General features: G+C 47.1%; 1 protein-coding gene across 1 annotated transcript; it reads right to left on the bottom strand.

The window, feature by feature from the left end:
* Positions 1-59: 59 nt before the first annotated feature.
* On the bottom strand, positions 60-20,949 carry LOC149342757 (snake venom 5'-nucleotidase-like). The gene is made up of 9 exons (XM_089545228.1): positions 20,737-20,949; positions 18,112-18,249; positions 16,387-16,612; positions 12,566-12,751; positions 11,374-11,574; positions 9,055-9,315; positions 7,534-7,689; positions 4,978-5,169; positions 60-202 (listed from the first exon to the last, which is right to left on the bottom strand). The coding sequence occupies exons 1-9, from the start codon at positions 20,932-20,934 to the stop codon at positions 60-62; spliced, it is 1,701 nt and encodes a 566-aa protein (XP_089401354.1). The 5' UTR covers positions 20,935-20,949.
* Positions 20,950-21,571: the final 622 nt, after the last annotated feature.

Raw genomic sequence — 21,571 nt, forward strand, 5'->3', positions numbered from 1 at the left:
GTGCTGCAGTAGTGTAGGCAGTTTCGATTGCAAGACCAAGACGGTAACAAGAAGTCGTTTTATTCCAGGTACCCGTCCGTCGTCTCAGGTTCCTCTTTATTGTCGTGATTTATTCCGTGCAGTACGACTCGCCCTTCAATTCCTGTTTTGATTGGAGACATCTGCTTCACGTAATCTACGAGGAGCTCGTACTCGACTGGACCTTTAAGAAAGAGAAAAGACGCGTAAAAGACTCAGCTTAGCCTGCTGGTTCCTCATAGCTGAGGGTGTAACATAGTCACCAATACAAGGACATCAGAAATGTCTTTTCTTCATTCGAGCATCATCCACATCTGCGTGCACTCTGGCGCGGTAAACACCTGTAGCCGTTAACCGAAACATGCCACTATTACGGATCACGTCTTAAGGGTAAACCTTATGTAGAAGAAGGACTTCGGGGACGGCGTCGAGGTCGGCGATGGAGCGGGGCGACCAAGACCAACACGATCTGCGCGATGGCAATCCCACAACCGCTTCTTCTTTATCGGCGTCCAGCTAAGGGGTCCATCTTCTTCTTCACAATGCCCCCCAGAGAAAACGGAGCCATCCTGGCGACTTAAGGGGACGAAGATACGATGGGGTCGTAGAACGGCTTAAGGCGCTGCACATGTACAGTTTCACGGCCACGGCGCCGAAGATCAGAAGGTGGTGTAAGAGGCTCAACAATGTAATTGACTGGCGAAGTGCGCTCGACGACACGGTAGGGCCCATGGTACTTGGAGAGCAGTTTTGTTGAGAGGCCGGGACTGCTGGATGGAACCCATAGCCACACGAGCGACCCGGGCTCGAAGTGTAGTGCATTCTTCTGAGTGGTGTCATGGTGATGTTTTTGGCGCCATTGAGAGTCGGTCGTGAACGATCGGGCAATCTGGCGGCATTCTTCGGCGTGCCGTGCAGCTTCGGTAACGGTGGTACATTCAGAGGCATCAGGTTTGTAGGGGAGCACTGTATCAAGGGGAGCAGATGGATGCCGACCGTAAAGCAAAAAGAACGGAGAGAAACCCGTGCTGGATTGCGTAGCAGTGTTGTATGCATAGGTGATATAAGGAAGCACAATGTCCCAGTCGGTGTGATCGGATCCAACGTACTTCGCGAACATGTCACCGAGGGTGCGAATAAATCGTTCAGTAAGACCGTTTGTTTGCGGATGGTAGGCGGTGCAAGTGCGGTGAATGACTGCACTGAGCGAGCAGGGCTTGAACGACGTCAGATAAGAAAGCACGGCCTCTGTCGCTGAGCAATTCGCGAGGAGCACCGTGACGGAGAATGAAGTGCGTCAATAAGAATCCGGCCACATCACGGGCTGTTGCAGCTGGGAGCGCGGCGGTTTCGGCATATCTCGTCAGATGGTCGACCGCGACAATGACCCAGCGATTGCCGGCAGCTGTGTACGGAAGAGGGCCGTAGACGTCAATGCCAATGCGGTCGAAGGGTCTAAGCGGACATATGAGAGGCTGTAACTCACCAGCCGAACGGTGAGAGGCAGGTTTGCGGCGTTGGCAAGCCAGGCACGATCGAACGTACCGAAGAACCGAGTTGTACATACCGCGCCAATAGTAGCGAAGACGGATTCGAGTGTACGTCTTGAAAACTCCGGCGTGACCGCACTGCGGTTCGGCGTGGAAAGCTGTACATACTTCGGTCCGTAGATGGCGCGGGATCACGAGGAGCCATTTCCGTCCAGTTGAATTGTAGTTGCGCCGGTAAAGGAGGTGATCCCGAATCTCGTAGTGGGAAGCTTGGCGGCGAACGGCGCGTGAAGGGGTAACTTGCGAATGGTTGGAGAGGTAGTCAATAAGAGAGGCGATCCATGGGTCCTTTCGTTGTTGGGCGGGCATGTCACTGACGTCGAGCGTAAATGCCACGGGGTCCAAGGCAGAGAGGCTGGCAAGGTTGGCTGGAAGCGGCGAGCGAGACAAAGCGTCGGCGTCTGTATGCTTGCGACCAGATCGGTAAACGACACGGATATTATATTCTTGGAGACGAAGAGCCCATCGTGCCAACCGGCCGGAGGGATCTTTGAGCGATGAAAGCCAGCAGAGGGCATGATGGTCAGTGACTACATCAAAAGGACGGCCGTAAAGGTAAGGTCGAAACTTTGTGAGTGCCCAGATAACGGCCAAGCACTCCTTTTCCGTTACTGAGTAGTTAGTTTCGGCTTTCGTGAGAGTACGGCTGGCATAAGCGACCACGTATTCGCCGAATCCAGAGGGGCGCTGAGCAAGCACAGCGCCGAGGCCGACACCACTGGCGTCTGCGTGCACTTCGGTGGGCGCCTGGGGGTCAAAATGGCGCAGGATGGGCGGAGCTGTGAGGAGGCGGCGCAAGGTATTGTAGGCGGCGTCGCATGCTGGTGACCACAGGGAAAAGTCTGAGTTATGGCCAAGGAGCTGAGTCAGCGGGGCGACAATGGATGCAAAGTTCCGTATAAAACGCCGAAAGTATGAGCACAAGCCCAAGAAGCTTCTGAGTTGCTTAATGGTAGTAGGTTTCGGGAAGGCAGTCACAGCTCGAAGTTTGGCGGGATCAGGGCGGATACCCTCCTTGGACACAACGTGGCCTAAAATAGTGAGCTCACGAGCAGCGAAACGACACTTCTTCAAGTTGAGCTGCAGACCGGCATTCGCAAGACATGTCAAGACCTGCTTCAGGCGAGAGAGGTGGGTCGCCAAGTCCGGCGAGAACACCACGATGTCGTCAAGGTAACACAGGCACGTCTTCCACTTCAGGCCACGCAGAATAGTGTCCATCATACGCTCGAATGTAGCAGGAGCATTACACAGACCGAAAGGCATGACGGTAAATTCAAAGAGGCCATCGGGGGTGACGAATGCGGTTTTAGGGCGATCTTCCGCAGCCATGGGTACCTGCCAGTAACCGGAGCGTAAATCGAGCGAAGAAAAGAGTTCAGCGCCTTGTAAACAGTCCAATGCATCATCTATACGCGGTAGAGGGTACACATCTTTCCGCATGATTTTATTTAGGCGACGGTAGTCAACGCAGAAGCGAATAGAACCGTCTCTCTTCTTCACGAGGACTACAGGAGAGGCCCACGGACTGTTAGAAGGCTCTATCACGCCATTCTGAAGCATAGTGTCAACTTGGGCTTCAATAACTCGGCGCTCGGTGGCAGAGACACGATAGGGGCGCTGACGCAGAGGAGCATGAGAACCGGTGTCAATGTGGTGGGCGACAGTTGATGTGCGGCTCAAAGCAGGCTGGTGAAAGTCGAATGAAGAACGGAATTGATGAAGCAGTGCGAGAAGTTCAGTGCGTAGCGGGCCAGGAAGATCGGCGTCGATGGAGCGGAGGAAAACGTCAGGAGACGACTGGTCCGGTGCAAGAACAGGTGGTGTGAGTGCAGCCAAGTCACCAGGCAGCGAAGCGGTGGTTGCGTCAGCGGTGAGAATGGAATCAATGAGCTGTACGGTGCCGAGGCATTCGCCACGACGCAGGGAGACGGGAAAGGAGAACGGATTAGAAATCCAGAGCGCGGTGAGGCCAGCTGATATAGAAAGTACGGCATAAGGCAGGGGAAGACTTTTGCGGTTTAGAAAGATGGGCGAGGGTGTGAAAAGGACATCGGTACTGCGGGGAAAAGGACAAGCGGTGGGCACAAGGACGAAAGAGCACGCAGGAAGGTCAATATCTTCGGCCACGACGACTTTCGGAGGAGGAACGTTCGGCAACGGTACGTCAAGCGCAAAAAACTGCAGTTCGGCACGAGCACAGTTGATCACCGCATTATTGCGCGGCAGAAAATCCCAGCCCAAGATAAGATCATGAGAGCAGGAAGGCAAAACGACGAACTCTATGGCGTACACAACTTCCTGAATGACGACTCGTGCTGTGCACACCGCTATAGGGTTGACAGGCTGGGCACTTGCCGTGCAAAGTGAGAATCCTGAAATAGGTGTCGTTACTTTGCGCAATGAACGGCAAACTCTGGGACGAGTCCCAGGAGGCGGCGGCTGCTGCGGTGTACGGGCGTGCAGACAAGCGGTAGCTGGTCGGGACTCGATGAGCGGCTGTCTGAAGAGGTGTTGGACATGGGACGTCGAGCCCGCAACCTCCACCAGTGTCACGTAGCAGTGGTACAGGTAGCGCCGCGTCCAGACGGCAGAGGAACGCGAACACCGAGACGATGCCAGCGCACACCGAGACGGCCAGAATGGAACGTCCAGTTTCGTCTTCTTCAGCAGCGAACAGCGTGGCGCACGAGCTGCGTGCCGAACAGCCGCCGAGCGGCTATTGTTGGAGACGCGGCATGGACCCCTTCGCTGGACGCCGATAAAGAAGAAGCGGTTGTGGGATTGCCATCGCGCAGATCGTGTTGGTCTTGGTCGCCCCGCTCCATCGCCGACCTCGACGCCGTCCCCGAAGTCCTTCTTCTACACTTAGTACAAAAGGAATACTCAAGTAGCCTAAGCATTGCTCCAAATGCCGTGCCGGAGTATATGAGTATTCCTTCAGTGAGCGACTTGTATGACCGACTAATATAATACAGGATCCTGGAACAGATACCGGGAAGAATAACGATGTCGTCCCTTTCCGAGCTAACCTATCGTGAAAAAGGTCGGGTTATTGCACTGAAGGGAATAGGGAATTCCTCAAAATGAACTAGACGTCAAATGAAGCAACAATGACTTATTTACTCATAGTCTCGACGTAGGCGCAGCCATGTGTCGAGAAACTTGTATATAAATGAAACACTTGTTTGCCCTCCCTGAACAAAAGCCAAGATACAAAACCTTTTATACGAAAGAATAGAATATTATCTGTTAGCGTCTCCGTTATCCGGTTATTGGTTATAGTTCCTGGCGAAATCAGTGGAATCATTTTAATAAAAAAGCCTATCGAATTCAGCCTGAAAAGTTAAGCTCACCAAGGGCAATACACGCGACAAAAACAGATACTCGTCCCCATTGAATCTCTCACCTCCCTCGCTGACATTGGAGCACGCGTCGAATCCGTCTCCGCCCTTGGCCAGGAAGTCTGTCGTCGCGATGTTGTACACGTTGTCGTCCTTAACATCCTCGTACACGGGCACGTAGCATTTCGTGCAGAGAATTTTGAGGCGGGTGAGCCGTTCACTCGGCGGTTTGGTCATGTCAAACTCTACTCGCATGCCTGAGTGAAGAGGGGCAGTGCGAAGAAATGGTTAGAGCGCTGCTTGTTGAGGCAACGCAACATGCGGGTACCAGTATTCGAGCTGCTGAGGCGACCTGCATCCAACTTCCCTGTTTAGCGTCTTCCTGCCATGACCTACCATGGCCTTTAGCGGCATTGCTTTGTCACTGCCGTTAAGTACGATGGGCCGAACTTTATGCAAGCGGGAAAAGAAATGTGGCTGTGGACCCTGATTTCAAAATTATAATATTACTGGGTCAATCAGGAAAAGGGTTTGCATTCTGTCTTTAGGAGCCTGTCTCACACGTGTAAACGACATCATACTTCGATTTCGACAGGTTTCCACGCATCCCTTGTTCTTCGGCTGTAAAGTGCCCATAAAAGAATACACAAAAAATGTTAAGCAAAATTATTAGTATAAGTAAAAGCGGATAAGCATACAGGACAATATAAATCCGAACAAACTACTGCGCTGTATTAATTCGCGGTACGTCGCAGCTAGCTCTAATCTAACCACATCATAAGAACCACAGAAAAATATACATAGCCCTCTTCGAAACTGGGCTCCCTACGTGCCCTGAGCAAATAATCTGTTCTCAAGAAGATGGTATGTAACGGGGCCCTGTCTTAACAATTATTACTAGCCAGGTTAGGTCTATATCATTAATCTCCAATTAGTATTGTCCTGCGTCTGCCGCGGGTTCCCTATCCCAGTTGACATCACAATCTCATTTTCCCACCTAACTAGACAGGTGGGAAAATCCTGGCAAGGCCTGGCTACGTGTTCCTGCCATATTTCTTTTATCTATTCTCTTACCCTAAGACCAATCTGTTTTTCCTGCATTGCAGCTAATTTCATCTTTATTTTGGCCAGGACACCATGTACAGCTTGTGTTTTGTTATCTGGGTCTCTTAACGTTACTTCTAGCATTTTTCACTCAAAGGCATGATTTGTTACCGTTAATGCAACTCAAAATATTATTAGGCTTTGTGAATCGGCCCCGCCGGTGACTACTAGCAGGTGACTATTAAAGATGTACATTAATGCTAAGCTTTCATATACATCCCTTGTGATGCACCCCAGGAAGCTGCGCATTGCTTCAGAGGGCCAGCCAAATGCACTCTAACCCGCATTGATCGGACTCTGAATTTCATCCTTGTGACCTTGATCTATAGTCACTTTTGTTCCTGGGTAAATGTACTCTCTACTCTCCTACTCTCCTAAATGTTCTACACCCCTGGGCGCATTTCATCAAAACTCTTTCCCATTCCATTCTTTAGCCGCTTTTTGATCGGTGAGCAACTGTCTTTGATACCAGAGCCTGTGAACGAGGTCGTCGCTTGTTGAGAGGGATAAAGAAGCAAAAGAATGAATTAGATGATGAATCGCTACAAAATGGGCCCCACTATATCACTGCCTCTTATAATCTGTAGTCCTCTTCCTGTGGAATAAACGTGGTTTCAATCAATCAGGACTACTGAGCAGAACTTCAAGTTTCTGCATTTTAAGGTTACAGTTTTTCTGTATTATTGTTCTAACAACAATAATAAGCAGCAGAAAGAATCTGCACACTTCATAAACGCTTTCGAGGGGGACATGCAAGAGATATGGTGCAGGAAACTTCTACGAAGTGCATGGAATTAGCATTAGTAAAGCATTTCATTGTTTGTCTTTAATGACTTGAAAGAGCGGTGCCTGGTGCTTGACTTCAATAGAGAGCGATGCACTGCTCTTAGTCACAATTGGCTTTCTTTGCCCAGTCGGCCATTTATCTTCGTAAGAAAAAGAAAATGAAACGCTATTGCTTTCAAATTCTGCGAAGTAAATTCATAAAGCCGCTTGACACCGTAATGAAAAAAATGTGAACTAATAGCTTGTAAGAGTTAGCTCTTGTAATTTCATTGTATTTGCTATGAACACATCAGTCATTATGAAGGTATAAAGAGCTAGTTAAGCTTAAACAGTGCTTCGTGCACGGCTAAATAATCAAATTGTCCAAATGGACAATTCTCATAATGATTTCAATGCGTAGTAATGAGGTTGCTTTGTTGTGCTTGTTGTTTTTTGCGTTTACGTCCCAGTAAGTACACAGCAACTGAACGAGCTCTTTTAAAGAAATGTATGTTGTGGCAGGTTTGGGTACGGCAGCAGTGCATAGTGCAATGCATTTTCTGAAAACAAAGATTACCGAATTATTTTCTACGTCAAGTTAGGAAGAGAAAACATAAAATTCACTACAACCTTCTGAGTTGCGCTAAGGAAACAGGGGAATATTTGGTGAAGGAATATCATCAGCTTAAAGAATAGGTTAATGCTTGAAAAAACAAAGGAATAAAAAATTTTCATGTGGACAAGATCCTCACCCGATACATGAAGAAAGCAGCCTGCTGGTGACGACTGATTGTAGTTAGACACAGAAAATGTCATCATCTTCTTGAGGCTGGTTCCATTCATAGTTGCGACGATGATGGTCTGGCCGAAAGGTAAGCTTGTCAGAACGTCTCCCATCGTGACGCTGTCTGTGAAGTAAAGCAGGAAATAATTTGTGAATATGGTAATCCTAAATGTGTTCATCTGCAGTATACACAGTTTTGTCGAACGCTTTTTGTTCTGGCAACACTGTGGTTTACTCCCAGAAAACTTCGTGTTTTAAGATAAGCATCGAAAGCTGGGGTGTCACCTGTACCGGCTTCTTATCAAAGAGCACGGGGTGCTTCGCTTGCCTCCGTTCCTTATCAAGATAACTGCAAGATCAAGAGCAGATATATTGGCATGAATAGCGGGGCAAGTGCAGCATGTGCTCGAAGTGGGTGGATTTGTTCTGGGCTCACGCAAGTACCGAATGTTTTAACGCGATAGAGTTATAAAGGCCCCTTACCCAAAAATCCGGCGTAGGCGCTGTGAGCGATAAATAGGGCGGCGTAGGGTGCCCCAGGCAGCCACCCCCAGAGAAGCCCTAGGTAGGTAACCTAGGCCAAGTGACCTTGTGGGGTCATCACAACGTACCCACCAGATTGTGAGCAAACGAACCACCCTGGCAGGGGGCAGTTAAATTAATGATTGATCGCGAGAGGTTGCTCGGGAAGAGCAACTTGGGTTGCAGAAGACCCACCGGTGACTTGCCATCGGATATGGCAGTGGCGCATTTCTTAACTGCTGCACCATTGCGCAGGAGTGGTCCGAGGACTCCCAGGTGTCTATGATTGCAAAGTAGAGAGTGACCAATTCCGCATATGTGGGCATTAACTCATTAACACTATCCCTTCATGCTATTAAGGCGGAGCTTAAGCGTCCCGTACAATGTTTTAAGCCCGGGGTAGCCTAATTTTTTGAAGTGGGTTTAGTTTGTTGAGTATTAGAACTGCCAGAACTCCTTTATTCGTCATTTTTCCGAACCATTAAGTTATCCCCCGTTTTAAAGATCATTTTTCGTGATGAAATCTTGCAGAGAAGCAAAAAAACAGGATATTTTTGGAATTTTTTGTGCCAGAACCGGAACTAAAGTTATACTCCCATCTTTAATGTACAATTTCCTTAAGCACAGCTTGAATAACTCCAATCTTTTTTCGCAAGAAGATCGCGTCCCGGTCGCTGCGTTGCAGCGGTTTATGTGGCTGCAATGATCGAAGACGCGCACCCACTGAGGATCTCTAGGAAGGTCTTTTTCAAACCGGATAGCAGAAGCACAGATCCATCAGAAGAAAAAATTCAGGACCTTTATAATCTTGTCCTTTCTAGCTACTTCTATTTCTATTTATGCACAGTGAACTTCCTAGCATAACCCCCCCCCCCCCCCCCCCCTTTCTTCCTATGCCCTCTCATATCCCAGTTACCTTCATTTGTAAGTTGGCAAGCCAAATATACAGGTGGCATGGCACACTCACGTGTCCTGGGGATGGGCGCGCGTAAGCTCCCGCCGTTGACGACAGCCGCGTTCACATTGGACCAGAGGCCGGAAGAGCGCGGCTTCTTGTTGGCGTAGTAGTTGAAGTAGGAGTCGGCCACCAGGTTTCCCAGGTTGCACTCGCGCAGGCGACACACGTCCCTGGCGTGCTCCAGGGACACCTGGGAACTGCCCACGCGAAGGCGCATCGCGTTGTACACCGTCTCGCGGTGCGGCTCGATCACGCTCAACATATGCGGGTCTGTGGGAACGAACAAAAAAAAGAAAGAAACGCAACAGGCCTGCTGGTGGGCTCAAATCGCTGTCTTTCACAAGAAAACTTGAGCTCATCCGCAGACACAAGTCATCATCGAACTCGAAGCACTGTTACTTAAGGTACTTCCCTGAAGCTTTCAAGCTCAGTATCCTAATTAAGAAGTCTTTATTTTTTTCAAGTTTGCACAGCATGCTCAGGACAATAAAAAAAGATTGTCAATCAATGTTTTTAATGTGAGTGCTTTTACTAAGGTCCTGTACAACATTCTCGGAAAACAGTTCTGAATACTGAAAAATTGCAAGGTACTGTTACGGAAATATTGAAGGTAGTGGTCCATTCTTTTGATATGTAGCAAAATCGTTCTTTTAAAGTGTTTCCATCGCTCAAATCTTGCAGTTAAGACTGCCATAGAAATCCAATGGGGAACGCTTTTGGCGATAGCAAAAATATCATTAGCAAAAAAAAAAAAATTGCAAGCTTGTCGACAGGAGATCTACGGAGATACTGATTATCATCGTGAAATCTCACAATGTATGTAAAAATTGTCTTTCTAAACTCTTTCTCATTCAAAAGGGTTTTGTCCTTAATTTTTGGGCATGCTATTAGTATTTGTCGCTTTTAATCTTTTTTATCTTAGTACTGCGTCGTAATCTTCAGCTCTTTTGCTCAGTTGAGCTTTTGACGACCGCGGGGACCTATATTCGGTCCACCACCTGGCGTAAATTACGGGGGTTTCGACAAAAGTCCGTCCGCAGTTTTCTGCGGCAGATGATGAGTCCCAGGTCAGGAACGCGTAATATCACAAAAAAGCGCACGATGAGACAATTGGTTTGGTATAAGCGGCGTATCTATACGATGATGCAAGGTTATGTAGTTGTAGTTGCAAGCTTACAAAGAGTACAATATAATGGATTTTCGTTTAATAATGAATCAATTATTATAAATTATGTAAATTAATTATAATAATATATTAAATTATAAGTATGCTGTCATACAAAAAGCTGTACATGCACGCATGATTATTGTATGATGTATTACAAGGACGCCAGTACTTAGAACACGTTATTCCTCGGAATTTTAGGAAAACTGACCAGTACGTTATGGTAATTTCGATATTTTAAGGAGACATTTGCGTAATTTTCACTCAAATGACTATTTGCGAAAGGGCGGTAACAAGAATGCCTGAATCTCTGGATGGAATTGACAGCGCCTGTGTTAGTGAAAAGCGTTATTCCTAATGATCCGCAGTATCTGTGGCGTGCTAATAACGAGAATATTTGAATATTTTACGGGTAGAATGGCTGTCCACACGAGTGGGTCATGTGCCGCGTGGCTTTGCTGTGTAGGACAACAATGCGGGCAACTCATCGTATGCAAACATGCACCTAGAGGAGAAGCTTAGTTGTTACCTGTTAGCGTAGTTAGTGCAATATTGCAAATGGGTGCTTCACTCTGGTCCTTTGAAGTCGAGAGTTCGACGAAAGCTCGTCTGGTCGGGGACAAACATATTGACGAAGAAGATGGCTAAAAGAACATAGTAACGATGTACGTAATAAAAAAAGTGGATTCCAACGCTATCGCCGAGCACGCTGTATCTACAGGCCATGACATCGACTGGGGTCGGGCACACGTGCTTTCAACGGAAAAGAAGCTACGCCCTCGCCTGCACTTGGAATCATTAATCATACAAACTACTAGTCACACCCTCAACGGCAACGATGGAAATCTTAACCCAATCTACGCACGCTCCCTGCGCCCTCTTTTCAAGCATATTTAATGCCACTCAGCTGCTTGTTTCATTTTGAGTGAGAACAAGGCTCCCGTACGGGAGCCGAAACGTCTGTTTTTGTTTTTTCTTTGGTCGGCGTTCCATCTTCTTCGTCAACTCTGGTCCTTCGTATGATCAGCCTTTGCCAATACGTTTCCAATATTGGGCCGATTGCTTGTGCTACTTGAGGCCAGACAAAACTGTGGTGAAGCTTTTCGCGTGCATCAATCCTATGTGCGCATCACTGACAAGGAAACTCCTGAACACGTGCATACCTTCTGCGATCGATGAATTCATCAAGATTGGATTTCCTGACCAGGACTTCACCTTCCCGTCGTCTCCGAACGTAACTCTGAGGAAGCCGAGGAATTTTCCAAACCAGAAAGCTTGAGCGACCAGACCCGTGCTTCCGTCGCTCCTGGTGACTTCCGTGGGATAGGGCGCCACAGGTTCATTCTCTGGCGGGTGGTCTTTACCTAAGAAAAATTGCTTTTGGTGTTATCGGTTCACTGGAACCAGTTGTCATACAGTGTGCGATGGCAGCGAGAACAAATTAGGCAATCAAGCCTCTAAATCAAATCTTGTGGTTGGTTGTGGGATGTAAGAATGGCCACTGATGCCAATAAAGAAAAGGTGAAAGTGGCAGTGAAAGGGAACTGCGGTCTTCCACTTCCTTCTTGCCCACCTCAATCAAGTTTAATCATAGTTTAATCAGCAACGAAGTTAACCAGGAACTATAAAGAAGAAGCAACTTCCGTTATTTAAAATATTGGTGAGCTTCAATGATCATCTCTATACCACTGTAATAAGGCTTTGATTTCATGAAGAAACGGGCCACCCTAAGAGAAAAAATGATTTTGTAAAAAAATAGCGCTCTGAGCCCTAAACACTGTCTCACGAAAATCCTTGAGAAATGTAGAAATTTGCGTTAGTTGGCAGAAGTCTAAAATTGAACACAAACCAAAAAGCAACATTACGTAAAATGCAGGAAGATGCGCAATGTGTGGGCTGTTCCCCAACAAGTGCGCAATTCTCGCCGTTTGCACCTTTATCCTGTTCTCTTGCCAGCGTTTTTCAGCGGGTGTTCACTTTAATTCAAGTGTCTGACCGGTTTTTCTTGCACTGCCAATATTGCAAGCCTATTTCACCGATCAGTTCACCGATATGCATGTAATCGCTGCTGTTAATAAAAAATAAAGAAAGCCAGACATGTTTAGAACACATGCAGCCATGTAGCCTCCAAAGGAAGCGCCTGGAACTGCGTGTTATTGTTAAAAGTAAATCCTATTGCTTAATTATAGATCCTCTGTTGGCCTTAAATCAAGAGAGAGGGTGGAAATAAAGCAGTCTTGCTTCGCCAAATTTAACCACCGAAGAGTTTCTCTTTAGTTATTTGAATTGGTAAGCCTGGTCCGAAACTTGTGACAATGTTGCAGAGACCCACAAACCGCAGGTGGGAACACATACCGTTGTAGAGGAAGGTATTTGAATGGCCGCCAATGATCAAGCTGACATCGGTGAGATTCCGCATGAGTTCGATATCTTTCATGTAGCCCACATGTGTGATTGCAATTATAATATTCACGCCCATTTTCTTCAACAGCGCTGCTTCCCTTTGAATGGACTTCATGGCATCCAGAAACCTGACGGGCCCTGCAAAGTGGTATTCAAAGTTACTCAGTACGTGTCCGATTCAAAAGCACAGATACACGCATTTATTAAAATGCACTTTCAAACCCAGCTAAAATTTTTTTTTGCTGTTTTCCGCTTTGCGGCGTCTTTCGACCAATGCCTTAGAAGCATTTCGATAGGAATACCATGTTAACATTATGTACTTTAAAGTCACATGGACAAGTATGACTAGAGTATGGTACTGTTCGTGTTTGAATACATGTCACCTCTTAGAAATTATTCAACGCTGAAGAGGGTTAAAGCTTAGACTTCCTTTTGCGGCTGATATAGTTAGACTTTCTGCAAATCAAAAAAACAAAACGCGCAGTAAAATTCCCTGCTCGTAACTTTTCTGTACCAACCTTGTTCTAGTTTTCGGACACCATGTTCAGCCCCCGCCGAAGTATACAGCCCAAGGGGCTTCCTTCTAACCTCTTTAGCGGGGTTCCCTAGAACCTCTAGCGGTCCAAAGCTTGGGAGCATTGAGAAAGCGAAGCCATTCCTCCTTCGAGAGATTACAATAGTTGAGGTTGTGTAACGAGACATGCAGCCGGCCTCGCAAGCAAACCCTTTGATACGTATACGTCTGACGGGGGCTGTATGTATATTTAATCAAAGTTGCAATGTAGGCACCGTGTAAACAAAATTGTTTCAAGCGGAAGTTTCGGGTCACGACAAAACCAGCCTGCACTATCAGCAACGAATGATACGCGAACAAGAAAACTGAAGGGGCTACACAAAAATATCTCTATATTAGCTTCTGGAGAAAAATACAAGCGAGGTTGATTAACACTTCTCAACAGGAGTCTTTGCGCCTTCGAAGTGAAATTACTCTCCGCTAGTATTGAGCTTCCACTGGCTGAGAGCTTCTTATGTCCTGTTCGCGTTTCATTCCTTGCTGATAGTACGTCACAATAGTGTGTAGTAGGGCAAGTTGGTGCAGATTCGAGAACAAGATAAAAATGCAGCGCATTGCCACGGGGCACATTTAATCGCGAACACGTTGAGAAAACAGCCCGGTAATGGTAATCACAGGAGGAGGCGACACGACGTATGCAGTCACTTCATGTGGTCCGTTACAGCTCACTCCTTCCTCATCGTTTTCATAAATGTTCGCGTCTCGTGCCAATGCGCAGTGCTAATATCCCTTTATATGTGTATGGCACTTGCACTTCTGCTTCAATATTCATCGGTATGAACGAGACTCCTCACAAATGATTGCCCATATTAAGAATGCTCTTTCCAGCACACGATTACCAACAAAAATAGGTAAGCATGAATGGCGACACTAAGGCGCGGTAATAAAATGCGCCACTAAAATGCACCAGGAGCGCAGCAGCACACCAACTGTCAACTAGTACACTTTATTGCAATTACTGTGCTTAGTTATGGGCAAATAATGTTACGTTCTGCCGTTTGATTCATGCAATTTTGCACTCCGGGAGCTGCTGAAACAGATTTTAGGATTATCATGCAGCTATCCGAAGGCATCGTATAGGTGAGGTGCGTTTCCGAAGTGAACGCAAAGAACCATGGGAAAATCGTCTGCTAGCTACTTCTGGTTCCAAATTTCTCCCACGCACTGCCTTTGCTGTGCATTCGTGGATTGTTTATTCGCTAATCTATTTGTGCTGCGACGTTGCATATTGCACAGCATCACCGTAAGATAAGCGCGTGCTGCGTATGAACGCGTCCTGAGCGCAGAAAATGAAAATAACTAAAGGTAGGAGTATTTTTTCGTGGTTATAATACGCCAGCGTAGGCTGGCTGTTTTGCGTATGTCCGGCAGTCGGTTGTGTGTGCGGTTTAACTATAGTTTAACGCGTTGCTCATTATTAGCTTTTTTTTTCGCTGCACTACGCAGGCAATGAAGGGCTGAGCTTGCGCAGTTTAACAAACAATAGACCTATTTTCCTCACAGCGTGTAAAAGCTGCCAGCGGGCAAGCTAGCAGACTATCCATACATGCAGCTGTGCGCACAAGGCGTATCAACACATCGCACTGCATACGCCTACAAAGCCTCCTACCGTTCACATAATTTTGGTTGTACTTCATACGAGGCCACGCTATGAAGCAGAGCAGAGTCGACTTCGAGTTGGTCTTGCGATGATGCAATGCAATCAGCAGTGAAAATAAATTAGTGTAAGAAGCGAATTAACACAGCGACTGCCGTGAAGCAAGCGAGTAGGGGGAGAAATTTGGTGCCGGAAGTAGCTGTAGCAGACGACTTTCCCATGAGCCTCGGCGCTGAATCTGGAAACGCACCTAACCCATTATAGGATTTCTGTACACATACATGGGTAAGTAGGAGGGCGTGCTATATTACGGGCGCTTTCCCAGGTCCTCAGTACCGCTAAGGTAGCGCCATCTGTTAGCGGCTCCGAAAGCTATCTATTTTTGTTTGACACTCCAACGTTTGAAGGCGCCATCACTGCTCTCTCCGCACGGCGCGGGTACTTCAAATAGGAGCCCCCTATCACGCATTAATTATTGAGGTCCTGTATCCAAAGAAATAACTAGTATAAATATTTATGAATTACAAGCGAAAAAAAATGTGACATCGATCTTTATAGCTGTCGCAGCTATCACAGCTGAACGACAAAGTACGATTTGCTGTGCTCCTCCATTAGTTAAGAAACTTCATTTGGAGCTTTTTACCCGTTACAATTGGTCTTATGAAGTGCTAACAACGTATACGGCGTGTATGCATAAGTACATGTATATGTGTGTATGCATATGTGTATATATGTATACATGTATATGTGTATATATGCATGTATATATGTATATGTACACATATATGTATATGTAAACATATATGTATACAGCAGCTAATCTCATTGCCATTATTTCTAACAATGGCAAAGCATTATTCAGTATATTTATCTCCTGTTCAGCTATGGTTGCATTTAAAAAATGCGCTTGAAGAAATGTCAACCCTACTACGGTGTTCTTCACAGCAACGGTGAGCCTGCCCTAAATTCCGGCTAATTTTTCAATACCGGGAGCTTTTAAAAAATAATGCGCCATTAACAAAACAGATGATCGAAAATGTGCCGAAAAAGAGGCGCGTGTTTTTTTTTTCCTACTCTCTGAGCTGAATGCTCAGGGCTAATATAATTCCCAGAACGTTGTCTTCACGAGTAGAAAGCTGAAGTGGACAACTTTCACTTCTTGCCAGAAATGCCATGACACTAGCAACTCTAACAGCGTCGTTCTTCTCAACATAGCAAAAGTTCGTACAACTAAGTAGTACCACAAACTTGCTGCCTCTAACGCCTATTGCTGCACAGGCAGTATATACGAAAAAAGAAGAAAAACGACATCTAACGAAGGAAGGGTGGTTGCTTTTATCTGCAACTAAACAAGACATTTCTTGACAGCACGTTTACTGCAACGTAGAAAACGTATAATGCGATGGAGGAAAGGAATAGCTGTGGGAATAGCACAAGTCTGTGCTCACTCACGAAGGAAAATAACACACCACGACAAAAATGGTGACCTTACAGTTTCCATTAGCGTGAAAGAGGCAACACGAGCGAGTTGCCTGGTGTAACAACATTATATGGCCAGAATTCTCATCTATTCAGAAGGGTTTTCCCTTGTGAGTTCCCCACCTGGGTTCGAGAGGAATTTGGTGTCTTCAGTGACAGCGCCAATGATTCCGATCTTCGTGCCTTGCAGCCTTGTGATCACCGACCTTGGCAGCTTGATGTGACGCAACTTACTCGAGGGAGAGAAGTCAGTATTGCAGCTGACTATCTTCATGCGTGATCGAGAGACTTTCTCGAGAAACGGAGCCAGTCCAGAGGGTCCGTTGTCGAACTCGTGGTTCCCAAGGCACTGCAGATGGGACAGGAGAACGCTCAAATTTCACGAGGAGACTCCTGAACTTAACAGTGCCCATCTGCACAATCACTGCTTCCATGAAGCAGGTTTGTTATCGCGGACGGGGTTTTAAAACACAGTTTTGCATAGCATGAAGCTTGACGAAGAGCAAAAGCGAACGATTACAGGACGCTTCGAGGAAATATAAGGACAAATCTCACTGTCTTGCTGCTAGGTTAAGCAAAGAAGCGCTTTTGATTAAGCAGTATCTACCGGGGATTATAATAGATACTAATCCTTCATGCTCCTCACATGTTTTTTTTTTCTGATGACAGACCGAAAGACATTCCCGTGCGCCTCATATTGCGCAGAGGCTGTGAGAGAGGTGATACTCAACTCTGAATAGGTTTATGCGCGTGAATGTCCGATATATTACGAGGTGTTGCTTGATCAGCGGAGCAATGCCGTCTAGTTCTTAAATATAGCTCGCGAAACGTAGAAATCAAACTGCAATTTTTTTTCTATGTGTGACATTTTATGACTCGCGGGTTTCTACAGAGGTAAGTGGAGATAAGACGACAAAGCAAAAATCTCGTACATCATTTGTTCGTCACGAACATGACACAGTATTCGGGCGAAAGCGAGTTGGTCGCATAGTGAGCGGCTCATGTTCCGACGAGCATCGTCATAATTACGTGTGCGTTGTTGCTTCGGCTATAATTTCGGATGCAGGTCGTGAGCAAGCGGATTACTGAACGGGCGCCCATTTGTTTCGGCGCATGCGCACTTGCAAACTGCTATTTTCGTGGGTCGTAAATGTGAGTGAATTCCTTATACTAAAGGGAATTTGTGCAACTGAATAGTCTTCCCTCTATAAGTAAAAGTCGTGCTACCTGGGCTCTCATGCCCCGAACGCGGCTCACAATGCGCCCATACGAGTGGAACGTAAAGAGCGGCCGTGCTCTTTACTACGTAGGCCAATGAAACCTTCTATCAGGTTGCAACAACACTGTCATTTTACGACTAGTTTCTAAATTCTCAGCCTCTTGTGCAGCAAAACAAGCAGTCTGTGATTATTAAGTAAAGTGACGATAGTTCAGCCTGTCTTACTAAGGTAAGCAAGGTGTTAAGCTTGACAATAGGTTTTGGTTTTTGAGGAAAAGAAATGGCGCAGTATCTGTCTCACATGTCTTGGTGGACACCCGAACCGCGCCGTAAGAAAAGGGAGGAAGGTGGGAGTGAAAGAAGAGAGAAAGCGGTCGCTTGAGAATCTGCATAATAAAAAATTCATAATATCGAAGCTTGATTGTACTGTCTCTCCAAGTTATGGTTTGAAACGGGTACGAAAAGGCGGAGTGCTTCAAGCGCGTAGTTAGCTCCTTAGTTGCGACAAAGCTTGCGTGCAAATCGCGACAAAAGCACTTGCGACTCATTAGTGCTGAAGGCCGAATAGTTAGTCGCATGAGCTAAAAGCAGTGAATCAGCAATGCATTTGGAACATAGGATCCACGTACCGCGTAGTCGTATCCCATTGCTATCATCATTTCCGAAACCATTGCTGATTTGAGCACAGTGTACCACGCTGTACCTTGATAAAAATCCCCTGCGTTTACGAATATAGCGTCTGGGTAAATTTTCTTGATCTCTTTTACCTGAAAGCATAAAATGAAGCCCGTTAGGAACAAAAGCGCATTTTTATGCGATATAAATAAGGAGTAGGCAGCGATTGTGGGCAAGGCAGTAATCGGTAATCCCTTCGGCAGTAATCCCTTCTGGCATCCCATCAGATGCCAGAAGGGACCTCTAGAAATTTTGTTTCTGCAAACGTTCACCTAATATCAGAGCTATATAGCTTGAGCATAAAATGCTTTTAATTCCGATTAACAGCAAAGCCAGAATCGCCCGGATATAGCAGCGAACTTGAGGTCGAACGTTAAGCTGAACTTTTCTCCAACATTCCAAAAGTTTCCGTCCGGGTGGCATCAAGCAGAGGAATATTTGTACCTTGCGCTGCACTCGAGTGAGGTTCAAACTCTCTTCGTTTCTCCAGTTACGTTCGAAGAAAACATAGCAGATTCGTTCCCCGATGCCTTAGGCCACTTGGCCATCACCGAAGCCTCTAGAGGTAGGAGTTAATTCAGCATCATTGTCTCCCTCACCCTTCATTCGTTCGTCCTGATCCTCAGCGTGTTCGGCGGCAATAGTGCTGAGAGCTTGCTGGCGGTTAAATTGTCATCGCCGTCATTTTTAACCGGTTCCATCCGCGCTTCTGAACACTCGCACGCGGTAGCGCCGCCGCCGAGGCTGTGCAACTGAACCGGATACGTCAAGAGATAGAGAGGATCGATCATGCAGCCAACGGCACCTTTACGTAGCTGCACACGAAGGTAAGAGGGCGGACAAGGCTAACCGAACTCGTCGCTAAGGGCGTTGCTGTGGAGCGAACGGGCGAGTGCTATGGAGCGCTTAACGGTGAGAGCAGTGAGGGATGCTAGGCGGGCTTTCCAGCATGAAAGATTGCGGAAGTAGGCTTTACGTAACGCACGGCACGAAAAAAGCGGCTCATGGCGGAGACTGCTAAAAAAAAAATTGGCAGTGGTTCAGCTCTGGTTAAACCTGGAGAATTGCGAAAGCAACGATGAGAGAGAGAGGCGATGGAGAGCGCGCGGCAGCGGCGGCGGCACCGGCACGCTAGCTATGCGCCGCTACTGCGCATGCGCAACTGGCGAGCGCGGCGACGACACCTCTGAGTCACCCGCGCAGCGACGGCGGACTGCTCCTCGCGCATGCGCAGTATGGCCTTTCATCAGCTCCGCGAAATGACTCAGCGACTCGCGTAGTGTTGCTTTCGCAACAAAAGCGAAAGCAGCCAGGAGACCACGCGCGCTGCCCGGCTCGCAGAGCAGAAGCGGGCGGAAGCGGCTGCACTGGTAAGCAGGCAAAGGCCAAGGCCAGTGCCCATGCGTGGCTAGCTACCGTCCCTAGAATGGGCTTCACCTTTTCTAACGTGTTTTTCATTTTTGCGTCGCACTTACTTAACGTAGCTCTGAGAAGCAGGAAAATCACTGCCTGAAAATAGCGTATAACAGGAAGCACTCGCCAGCCAGAGCAAAGAAAACGGGATGTCTTCATACGCGGAAATGCTGGACAAGCGCATTTTTTTTTTCAGGAGAAGTTGTTTATGAAAGCAAGTCTCTTTTTTTTTTTTATCGCTAGGTTGAACCATAACAATCGATATATTTACTAATCCCTCCTCGGGACGCTTCTAGTTTGGTGATATTTATTGTAAAAAAAAAAACAAACCCATTGCGCTTCTATGGCAGTCTTCATTACCCGGCGCGAGGGCTGGAGAAACTTTTAAAGGAACGTTTTGATACGCTTCGGAACATTAGACTATTCCCATATCAATATGTCCATAACAGTATCTTAAAATATTCCCCAGCAGCCTCACCAATAAAGCCAGCAAACGCACCCCATTGGTTTTCTATGACAACTCGGTGCGAACGCAAGAAAAACTTTGAAAGGAAGATTTTGCTGCACATCCGAAGGTTGGACCTAACTGTAGCTTAGGCTATTCCAGTTTCTTCACGATTAAAAGTGATGTACAACAAAATTGGAGTACACACTTCAGCTCCACCTTAACTGTATGACGCGATAAAGTATGGGTTAACCATCCTATATGCAGAAGGTCATTCTCTACTCTACATTCATAGACCCCTGGGAGTCCTCATACTCCCTCTGGCGCAGTGACGCAGCGCTTAAGCGATGTGCGCCATTGCCCTGCGCTGGAAGCTCCTCCCAGCGGTGGGCCCTGTGCGCCCCCGGTTCCTCTTCCCGAGCGACCAATCGTTAATTTAACTGGCACCTTCTACGGTGGACAGTTCGCTCACTATCCGGTGGACAGGTTGTGACAACGCAACAAGGTCACGTGACCTTGGAGGCCCACCTGCCTCTAAAGTTGCTTTCTGGGGTCCACCTGCGATAGTCATGATTTTTCGCTCACAAAGTCGACGCCGGCAACGCCGACACCGGATTTTCCGCACAACGGGGCCTTTAACGCTATCGCGTTAAAAATTGGACTTCAACATGTAATTTGCATATTTAAACAATGACACAAAAAAGAGCAACGAAGAACTGACCTTGGTCACTATCCTGGCGACACCGCCAACGCAATTATCGCGGTCTCCGGTGCAAATGCCGCCGTATTTACTGCTCTCATCGATGTGCGAGTGCACATCGTTCGTGTGCAGCACGGTGAGAGTGTAGTCGGCACACACGCGGTGACTAGCGGGCAGACACGCCAGAAAGACGCAGTGCAGAAACCTGGCGAAGCGCATAGCTGTTCACAATGCTGCTGCTCCTGCTGGTAAGGCTCCGATGCGGCCGACATCAAACTGCGCCTGTAGCTCGTTTCTTTTTGCAGGGCAGACGAAGAAGCTGCAGGCCAGCCACACGTCCTCGTCGGGATTTTTCTCACCACTGCACGTCAACGGGATTCCGGACGCTCGGGCAGTTCGGCGTCCTGGCACGACCATGGGCACCCAATTTCTGACGAATCGTGGACCTCTGCCCGGAGCAGCGAGTTCATGGGAAGTACCAAAAAACTTGCCATTGCTCTCATGCCGTCCAAGTGAAGACTTAAGCCCAAACAAAGAGCAAATTTTGTTGCGACGCCCGATTCATGTCTGTTGACTTCTTCGTTTTTCTCGTCTTCTCTGCAGATGCTATTAAGAAGAATGGCTTGGCGGGTTTTGTGAAAATGAGGAGCGAATGGATGCCGTACATAAAGCAACATTTGGAAGTACAAAAAAATGTTAAATGCGCATACAGAAAAAAAGGTGCGCAAATGTTTTTTTTTAGAAATAAGGAGGGATTCACAAGATCGTCTTCCTTGCCAGTAACTTGTACACCTTAGCGCGCGTGTTTCAGCGGCAAAACTAGTCGGGGAGAGAGAGGGTGAGAAAACTTTTAATT

The sequence above is a fragment of the Amblyomma mixtum genome, chromosome 5 (genome assembly GCF_055824585.1).
Source record: "Amblyomma mixtum isolate Tamu chromosome 5, ASM5582458v1, whole genome shotgun sequence".
NCBI lineage: Eukaryota > Metazoa > Arthropoda > Arachnida > Ixodida > Ixodidae > Amblyomma > Amblyomma mixtum.

Bases quoted from the DNA above. Each gene is read 5' to 3' on its own strand.
- LOC149342757 (XM_089545228.1), bottom strand. From the start codon at position 20,934: ATGCGCTTCGCCAGGTTTCTGCACTGCGTCTTTCTGGCGTGTCTGCCC. The intron at 7,690-9,054 runs GTGAGTGTGCCA...TTTACTTCACAG, and splicing joins CGCGCCCATCCCCAGGACAC to ACAGCGTCACGATGGGAGAC. The intron at 5,170-7,533 runs GTGAGGATCTTG...CTCTTCACTCAG, and splicing joins CTGCTTTCTTCATGTATCGG to GCATGCGAGTAGAGTTTGAC.